Source organism: Stylophora pistillata, chromosome 10, assembly GCF_964205215.1.
Source record: "Stylophora pistillata chromosome 10, jaStyPist1.2, whole genome shotgun sequence".
Classification (NCBI taxonomy): domain Eukaryota; kingdom Metazoa; phylum Cnidaria; class Anthozoa; order Scleractinia; family Pocilloporidae; genus Stylophora; species Stylophora pistillata.
The window spans coordinates 3,249,811-3,260,143 of NC_142528.1; the positions used below are offsets into that span (position 1 = coordinate 3,249,811).

Sequence of the window (10,333 nt, forward strand, 5' to 3'; positions counted from 1 at the left end):
ATTCATTTCCTCTTACTTCCCAACTTACGTAGACAGAAATATTAGCATTCGGTTTCCAATGTTACAGCTATTGTTACTTGCAATTAGTCAGTTTTAAAATTCATCCTGTGTATCTGTTTTTATTGCCGATTTTTCAATTCTCTCCATATCGAGAGTTGAAATGAGTTCATGATCAATCTTCCTACACGCAACGAATCGCAGAAATTTTCCTCATTATATGGAAAAACAATCTGCTTGGTAAAATAGCCAATTATCGCGGCGACATGATAACTCATAACACATTTTGTTAGCATAGCTATTTATAGCTGTTTTTGTAAGCTATCACGAATAAACCTAAAGCACAGTAGTATGCTTTTCAGACGAAGACACGACCGTGATCACCGGAACTCTGAAGTTTAACATGACTCTTACTCAAGTTTTTGAGAACTGAAAGGTATTTATCATGTATGGTTTTCGAAAATTGCAAGCAATTTTTCGTAACTTATTCGATAAGAGCTTAATTCAGGGTAAATAGGAGTGACTTGAAAGAACTAAGTCGATTCTTAATATTTTGAAAATTTTTCAGTATTTACGCGCCTACATTCAAAAAATTGATCAGTATTGAGATCAGTTTCACTTGCTCCAACTTTATCTTGTGTGAAGGTGAGACAAGAGACAAATTATCACAAACATGTTAGTGTTCTTTCTATTTAAAAGGAGTAAATTTCATCGCGGAAGCTAATAGAAAGAGATATACGCTTGACATAAGCTCTTCCTTTCTTCGTCATGCACGGTAATCGAATGCTAAGAGAAGGAACTAACAAATATCATTTGTGTTGCTCTATTCGTAGCTTAAGACTAGGTGTGCTATTCGCTAAACACGCTCTTCTCCCAGCCTTTTTTTAATGTTTCTTTGTGCATCTTTAAGAAAGGCAGGTGAGCTCGCCCCCGCTCGAACTGACTAGCGCTCAAAATTTCAATGATGAATAAATTGTTTTGCTTAAAGTAATATAAAAGTTTCAAAATTTTCTCCATTGCGCAAAATTTCAGCCATTTCACGAGTCCAGCAAGGGAACCTCAAGGTTAACAAACTGTCGAAACCTCAATAACTGTATTTCTAACTTAGGAAACTCACATCTGCTTCTGATTCTGAATTACAAATTCCGTTTATTTGGTGCTCAACAGTATGCAAATAGATTTAAATAAAAATCCGTAATGCTTCTTACAAAGTGCATACCCTAAAATGCATTATAACACAGCACGTGTGTTTCTCCAATGTCACTCCTATTGAGTTACAATGGTATAAATGTCTTAATACCTACGGCCGCGCGGATATATCGTGGCGTATGCAGTTAAATTTAGCTGCAACGTTCCAGTCCAATTCAGCTGCGAGAAGCTAGAGAAGCTATAATCGCTGTCGGCTATGCCTCGAGCAACTTTTAAGCTTCTATGGCGCTCTCTAAAGTTCCTGTGTGCATCCGTGTTCTGTAGCTCTTTGTAATAATCATCTCACTTTGAAATGAAATTGTCGCACATTATAATAAAATAGTCTCGCTTTGTCATTAAAAAGCTGTCATATTTTTTTCTAACACACCATTACCTTTTGTAATAAATTAAGTTGGCTCACTTTATAATAAACTCGGTATAGACGGTCGGAGCGCAAGTAGACCCAACGATAGCTAATAGATTGTAAATAGTTAGCAAAATTGATAGTAACCAGTGGCCAGTCTTTCTAGCAAATGTTAAGACGTCGTTTTTAAACTAGGTTTTTAAAGGAACGCGAGCTGTTTTAATTATTTTTATTAGTTTCCCACCATTTCTGCACGTTGTATATTATAGAAAGTTATAATCCCGGTAGGAACATAGGTTACGTTATTACGTCCTATGTTTTTTTTTTGTTGTTGTTGTTTTGTTTTGTTTTTTTTTTTTTTCAATTAGCTCAGCATCTTGAGGTTCAGTACTACGATAAGAAAATTAATAATAATGACGAAGATGGCGATACAGGACTTACGCCATAACGGACACTATCTGCACTTCCGCAGAAAGACCGAGCTGTTACAAAGTGCGACAAGCTTTGTTATAAAGTATGGCAGCTCTTTAAATACAGAGTGCGACAAGCTTTATTAACTTTATTACAAATTGTGACAGGTATTCCGAAATAAAACGGAACAATTTATACTTCAATAGACGCACGCTAAGCATGAACCAGTCGTTAAATCATTTAAGGAGAGAAGGTCATTTATCTTGCCATTTATTAACTTTGAACTGAAGTGAGTTCAGTCATTCGCATACTACCGGGTATAGGCAATATAAAGCTAAGCAAATATGTCACCTGTTTTTACGTAAATTTTATGAGAACAGAAAGTAACAGGTGGTCGTTTTATGTGATATGTGATATCGTTGGCTATAAGGGAGCGAAAACTACACGATCAATGGGATGACGATCTCCACTCAGAAAGCTGCAACTCAGTTTACTCTAAACTTCTCTGTGGCGATGCTCACAGTAGTTTTCTTTTTGACCACAGAATGGAAGTCTGGTACATCGTTAATCTCGTCTTGAACGCCATAACATCTTTCACCACCACTGTGTTCAACACTTGTACAATCTACGCGATGAGGAAAACTTCTTCTTTACCGGGACCTTTCAAAACACTTCTCCTGAGTCTTGCAGTTTCTGATCTTATCGCTGGTTTGTTAGCTCAGCCACTGTACATCCTGCTAATTGTCATTTTGTACAAGCAAAACACCTCGGAGAATTCCTTGGCATCCACCCTGCTACTGGTCATCGTATGTGCTCTATGCACCGCTTCACTTCTCAGCGTCATGGCTTTGAGCATAGACAGGTTCCTTGCTGTTCATCTTCATCTCAGATATCAGGAGCTTGTGACTCACAAACGCGTTGTTGGTGCAGTGATCGTGACATGGATATCAAGTGTGGGTATTTCACTAGTTTGGATTTGGAGGAAGGCGTATACAGCCTTCTCCTTCGTCGCAATAATTTGGAGTCTTTGTTTCGTTTGCATGACAGTTGTTAATTTTAGACTATATCAAGCTATCAAACGCCACAGAAACCAAATCCAGGTAAGCTTACATGTACAGCAAGTAGCACAGCATAGCCAGGTAGAGAGTGCTACAAAGCCGAGAAAATCTACAGTAAGTACACTGTATGTGTATCTTGTAGTTTTAGTTTGTTATTTGCCCATGTATTGTTGTATAATTTTCACTGCAATACATGGAAGTGCAGACAGTTTCCTTCACTACTCACGGACCGTTATGTTTTTCAACTCTTCATTAAATCCTGTTATTTACTGTTGGAGGATAAGACCAATTCGTCAAACCATGATGGACGTACTACGGAACATATTCCCATGCAAGTCGGCATCAGAATCAGTGCCAACAAGATCTTCGCAAGAAAGAACAAGAACAGCACATGGCATCCACACTACGAGAAATTTACAGGAAAGTTGAGGCGTTGTGACCTTAAATCTTGACTGAGTAATTAGTACACTTTTAGTACTGTGTACCGCACTTATAACAAATATCGTTATGAAAAATAATGCGTTCTATCATAAAGGCTGATAGTTTCGAAAGAAACTGTTTGGGGCTGCGTCGGTGAGAGTAACGAAATAATTTGGATATATCAACAAAGTTGAAGTGGTAAATTGGCCACCATAACGATTACAAAAGCTGACGTTTCGAGCGTTAGCCCTTCGTCGGAGCGAATAGAGGAATTGTGGGTTGTGTGTGTTTTTAAAGGCAGAGAATGGAGCTACGTTATTGGTGGGAACATGGCAACGAGAAAAACAAGAATAAATTAGTGGAATTTAAAGCGTTCGTTGATCCCTGTGGGATTTAGACTGCCGGTTTGAAAGATGAGGTTTTGTTCAAGATTTTTACGGCTTTCCGTGCTACCTAAGTGTAAGGAAAGACCGCAGATTGCAATATGTTGCTTAGATGATTAGGTAAATTAAAATGTCTAGCGACTGGTTTCGATGTGTCCTTGTTATTGCTTTCCACGTATCGAAGGTGTTCTCGGAATCGGCCACCTAGTCTTCTGCCTCTTTCGCTGATGGATATCTTTTTGCAATAAGTGCAAGTTATGCAATAGATTACATTGGCAGAGGTGCATGTAACGTGATCGGTGATCTTAATGGATCGTTTAGGTCCCGATATTTCCACCACAAATCAGAGTCAATGTGCCAGTTTTTCGATAAACGTCGTTACCCTGTTTCTGTCGTTCAAGCGGGTTACCACCGCGCCCAACTTATTGATCAACATTCAGCACTACAAACGTCGCATAAGGAAGATTCCGACCGCATTCCATTCACTCTCACGTTTCACCCTCACAACCACTAAGTTAAATCCATCATTCTTAAGAACTTTAAATTACTTCAAAACGATCCAGAGACAAGCACTATCTTTTCGCAGCCTCCGCTCATTTCATTCAAACGCGACAAAAACATAGGCAATTTTTTGGTCAAAAGTTCTTTTCACACTAATGACCAATCAGGCACTTTTAAATGCGCTCATGCACGATGCAAAACGTGTCCTTTCATTCACAACACTGATGAAATATCGGGACCTAAACGATCCACTAAGATCACCGATCACTTCACGTGCACCTCCGCCAATGTAATCTATTGCATAACTTGCACTTATTGCAAAAAGATATCGGCGAAACAGGCAGAAGACTAGGTGACCGATTCCGAGAACACCTTCGAGACGTGGAAAGGAATGACAAGGACACATCGAAATCAGTCGCTAAACATTTTAATTTACCTAATCATTCTAAGCGACATATGGCAATCTGCGGTCTTTCCTTACACTTAGGTAGCACGGAAAGCCGTAAAAATCTTGAACAAAACCTCATCTTTCAAACCAGCAGTTTAAATCACACAGGGATCAACGAACGCTTTTCATTCCACTAATTTATTCTTGTTTTTCTCGTTGCCATGTTCCCACCAATAACGTAGCTCCATTCTCTGCCTTTAAAAGCACACACAACCCACAATTCCTCTATTCGCTCCGACGAAGGGCTAACGCTCGAAACGTCAGCTTTTGTAATCGTTACGGTGGCCAATTTACCACTTCAACTTTGTTGATATATCCAAATTATTTCGTTCTATCATAAGACACATAAATACATAAAAATCTTAATTTTAATAAGTGCTCCAATAAGAATCTTATCTGTACCCTTCTGGTTTTGATCGGATTTTGTCAGCTAGATTTGTGGGTTACTGATGCTCAATACGCCATTAAAAAAAAAAACATTAAAAGTGGGTTTATCTGACAATCTTCGTTGTGTTCGGATCTGAGTGTTTGATAAAACCTTTGCACGTTCAGTAGAAAATGAAGATAGCATATTTGAAGCCTCATAGGTGATTACTTTTCTTTAACTGACACTGACATACTTCATGCAAAGCGTATATGGTGTAAAGTTTTTTTTCTCACCGCGCCTCAATCCAAATATTCCTTAAAATAAACCGTTTCTCATGATGACAATCTGAGTCTGAAGTTATTATCAAAGTGGAGTAAATGGGGCTTAGCCTTTCGGAGAACCACCGATGAATTCTGAATAATCAATATCGCTTAAGTTTTCAGTGCCTCGCAGGTTTTTCCGCACACCTGTAGCCGAAAGTCGTTCTTCTTAAAGTTGTACTGTGTTCCTATTGGTCAAGCTAGACCAAACTCTGAGGCACACTTTGATCGTGAGTGCGTTGCCATTCATTCAAGTGAATGGGAGTTCAGAGTTAATTTCCTACGCGATAGTCACGGAAGTTCTTTCCATAGCGGCTTATCAGTTAATTGGTTGATACCCAAGCCTTTTAAAACTGTTTCATTCTTTTTCCTGTAGCCGTTATGTTTTCAAAAATGTCCAGAACAATTACGCTACCCTGACAATTCTCCACATGACTTTTTGTTTTTGTTTTTCTTGACGGAAATGATTAAAGTACGTAATCAAGTTCTTTTGCGTCATTTCCACCAGGCAGAGGAAGTATTAATGCTTCAGATCTTTGCGTTGAAACAAAGATATTTTTTCTTGAAGGGAAATCAGTTGGTACTTAGAAACTTGGGACTACAGTAAGGTTACGGTCTCATTTCAATTTTTCACAAAAACAAAATGAAAAAAATAACCCTTTCATTTTCCTCAGTGACGTATGATCATCTGACACACTTCATTGGAACAAATTTTCCACACTGTCATCCCCTCAGGTCACTGTTTAAATAGGTAATCTTAATTTGATTCTAGAAACCCGTTTTGAAACCTGAGTTGTGAGTCTCGCTGCCCCCACTATGCATTGGTATATTAGACCATCCTAATATGTAAAGTAGAGGCTCGTTTCATTAAATATTGGAAATTCAAAACTCTTTTAATTAAATTTCAGAATGCTTTTTGCATGCACATTTTCTACTTTCTAACACATGCACAATTTCTACCACATTGATATGTTTCAGCAAAAACCAACATTCCAAATTCCAATTCGATCTGGAAACAGTGGACAAGTAAGAACTACCCAGTTGAATGTCCATTGCTAATTTATTATTTATTACTATTTATTTATTTATTTTAGCCTCGTTTTTACGCTGGACTTCATGGTTCAGAACTTAACCCCCCCCCCCCCCCTAAAAGCGATCTGAGCAAGTGGCAAAGCTGGCACCAAAACTTTTCATGTTTAGTAGGACCTAATGAACACTTTTATACTAGGTGCTTGCTTTCAGCACGAACTTCACAAGGGACCTTATTTTATGACATTTGCTCCCAGACTATGATATGGAATTAAAACTGATAAAAGTAAAGTGATTATTCAAAATAACTGAAATTGAATACAGTTAACGGGCGCTCTCAAACTTAAGATTGACTCCTCTTAGATGTCAAGACCCAATCTGGTGCCCAAGCAGCTATGGTTCATTTGGTTAATAAAGCTTGGGAGCTAAAACTCCTTAATCCCAAGGGACCAGTCCTTATTTGCAACCCTAGGGAATGAGAAATTCCCGGGGGATCCCATGGTTTTTCAAGTAAAACGGAGGGGGATCGTTCGTTACCAACAAAGTATAAAGGGGAACTATAGAATACTGACTAACAATTTACTGCCAATGAGCGTAGGGGGGTCATAGGACTATTAACGAGCCTCATAGGAGCATCTGGTGAATTTCTCTTCACTCAACAACCAGAATCTTCCCATCCCTGTCCCCCCCCCCCCCGCCGTTTCCCAAGTTGCCTAGCGAAAATTGTTCAAGATGAATTTAGCAAAGGAAAGAAAATGGACGTGACTTCCATAGGTTTTTTTTTTAACTTATGAAGAGTTGTTCATGACGAGCAATAAAGAGTTGTAAAGTAATTGTTCTATTTTTACTCTGACAACAAAGCAGCCTTCTGTTACAAATGAAAAGAAAAAGACGTAACTCAGCTTAGAATGGCTTTTATGCAAATAGTTTGGTTATTGAAAAGGAGAATATCACTCATCTGTCTGATTATGACATTCGTATTATGGACAACATCGTCCATGTTTTGATGATTAGTAAAACCTCCTTAGTCTTAAGTCGTAATTTTTTAGTCTGGTATATGTTTGAAATCCAGAAGCTATTAATCTTTACACTTAGTTTTAACTTGATACCCATAGCAGGAGCTCCTCAATTTTTTACTTTTCCATTTCATACTCATTTTCTATCAATGACCGTCTTTGTTTCCTCCTTTTTTCGTTTAATTTTACCTTGTCTCAGTCTCGTTGCCAATCTTGCGTGAAAATAAAGACTCAAAATCGAAACCAGGAATAATATCATAATAAAACATCGAGTACTGAATATTAGTACTTTATTTAGGGCACTAAATTCATATGCTATGCTGTCAGCTCTTCATTTTGCATGTCTCCTCTCAAAGCAGCTCAAGACATCTGGCTTGATTTAGACTAAATATTTGCATGCATCTTCAAATTGACAAGCTTTCAGCTTGAATAAAACCGCGTGGAATTGAACTTTTCAAATAAACGATCAACTATCGATAATTGCAACTTCCCTCGTGGCAAAATGGCAGATAATGAACTCACATGTGCTTCAAGGTTTTTCATTAATGTCGTCTTGAACGCCCTTTCAGCACTGGTAACGATCGTTTTCAACAGCCTAACAATTCAAGCCATACGGAAAACCTCCTCTTTACCAGAACCTTTCAAAACATTGCTGCTAAATCTTGCCGTTTCTGATCTCGCTGTTGGTCTAGTAGCTCAGCCGTTGTCAATTGCATTTGAGTTAGGGGGTTGCCGTGTTACAAATATTTTATGGGCCATCCAATTTGCACTCGTTGACGTTTCGTTCCTTGGCATCACGGCACTGAGTCTGGACAGATTCCTGGCTGTTCATCTCCACCTCAGATATCGAGAACTTGTGACACACAATCGCGTTCTTGGTCTGGTAATCTTAGCATGGGTGCTCAGTGCTATTCTTTCATTCGTTTGCGCTTGGATCATCAATGATGATCGATCAAAATTAGTCAACATCAAAATCATCCTTTGGAATCTTTGCTTCATTTTTGTAACTGTTACAAGCTTCAGACTTTACTTTGCAGTAAGACTCCATGCAAACCAGATTCAGGCTTCCCAAGTACAGCAAGCCGCACGGAATGGTGAATTAGCAAATTCCGTCAGGCTGAGGAAATCCGCCGTCAACATATTTTATGTATATTTTGTTTTTTTAGTTTGTTATTTGCCTTTTTTTTGTTCTCTTCTTGCCAAGCAATCCTTTGAGTTCAATTCAAATTGGTTCAAGGATTTTTCTCTTTACTGTCGCACCCTAATGTTTGTAAATTCATCTCTGAATCCAATTATCTAATGCTGGAGAATGAGCGACGTTCGACACTCTGTAAAGGACCTAATGCAAAATATAATTGCAAGGCTAAAATGTGGATAAGCAACATGGAATATTGTATATTGCCTATACCAGTCCACTTATTTCTTCTTATTATTTCATTTTCCTAGGCGGTTTTTCTCATTTTTTTTTCTCAATTCGGTTACAGTGCAATGAAAGTCGCTCGTAACAAAGAGTAAAAAATAGTCAAAGCTGAAAAAAACTCAAATGTTCGTTTAAAATACACCTCTCCCTTGAATAACTCATTTTTATAATTATAATAAAATGTACTGAGAGGGCCTTACTAAAAAAAAAAAAAGAGAATGAAACCCTTAAACATTAAGATACGAATGTTGCGCACGTGAAGCGTTTGTACGCTCAAAATTGATTTCCTTGCTTTATCATGATCATATTTTCGTCTGTTTATCAAGTAAGCCGTAATTTCGCTCCCGCTAAAAAAGAGATTTGACGAACGTAACAGGAAGCGTAGCGGCATAAAATTAAAGAATGCTGCATTATATCAGGTACTTCTAAGGCGTTAGCCACATATGGATTAGCAGCACGATATGATTGTTGATTAAACTGACGTGTGATAGGAAATTAGTGCACATTAATTCTTCTAGAAATTGATCAAGCTTTGTTTCTCACGAGGAATTACGCATTTGGGTAAGGACTTCCTTAGCTAATAGATGCAACATTTTTGTAACCTTGAGATGGATAGATCGTAGACAGTACAAAGTTGAATTGTGAAGAATAAAGTCCGATTTGAGCGAAAGTTTTGCAGTCCAAGATTGTTAAACCAGCGTGAGCGCAACTTCTCTCGAACACAAGTGGGAAATCTTGTGAATTTAGCGCGACTCTTTGGCTCTACGTATACTTTGGTTCTAACTTTGGTGGAACCCCGTGTTGATAACACTGCACGAAATTGAATAAAAGAACCACAAGAAATTTAACACTTAAAGGGCTCTGCGCGAACCGATGAGTCAGAGCAAAAAGTTTGTCATTTGTTGTTTATTTTTATTCTGACAGCACAAGCTGTTCTGAAAAAAATTAAGTTTTCAATTCAACTGACTCGATATTTCTAAATCTAGAAAATTGCAAACCATTCTGCTGTCTATTTTTGTGATGGTTCATGTTTTATAAGTAATTGTTTGATTCATATTTCTCTTCATTTTGTGATTCAGTTTAAAGAAGGGGTTCGGGTCAAAGACACTGTGGATAAATTAGAAGAATAAAATTATGCGATATGAATTCATAAGGCCTCAAGGTCTGCCTTCAGCGCTGCTCATTGGCTAACGTGGCATTATTTCTCATTTACTCTTTATATAAGTCAGTCTCATTTCAAATCTTTTATGAATATAAATGTTTGCACCCGAAGGGTGGGACGATATTAAAAGAAAAAAACAGACTAGGACGGGAATTCATTGGATCTCACCAGTTTAGTTAGAAACTTACTAATCGGCACACTGTCGCTTTGAATTTATTCATAACCCAAGTTGTAACCCACTTTATTACA

At 38.0% G+C, this 10,333-nt stretch overlaps 1 protein-coding gene and 1 pseudogene across 1 annotated transcript; both read left to right on the forward strand.

Moving 5' to 3' along the window:
* The first annotated feature begins 379 nt into the window (after positions 1 to 379).
* Positions 380 to 3,967, forward strand: LOC148721415 (melanocyte-stimulating hormone receptor-like). The gene is made up of 2 exons (XM_088734713.1): positions 380 to 433; positions 2,505 to 3,967. The coding sequence occupies exon 2, from the start codon at positions 2,506 to 2,508 to the stop codon at positions 3,445 to 3,447; it is 942 nt and encodes a 313-aa protein (XP_088590839.1). The 5' UTR covers positions 380 to 433; position 2,505; the 3' UTR covers positions 3,448 to 3,967.
* Positions 3,968 to 7,810: 3,843 nt separating this feature from the next.
* On the forward strand, positions 7,811 to 9,668 carry LOC148721416 (histamine H2 receptor-like; annotated as a pseudogene).
* Positions 9,669 to 10,333: the final 665 nt, after the last annotated feature.

Excerpts from the sequence above, each read along its gene's own strand:
- LOC148721415 (XM_088734713.1), top strand. The coding sequence starts at position 2,506 with ATGGAAGTCTGGTACATCGTTAATCTCGTCTTGAACGCCATAACATCT.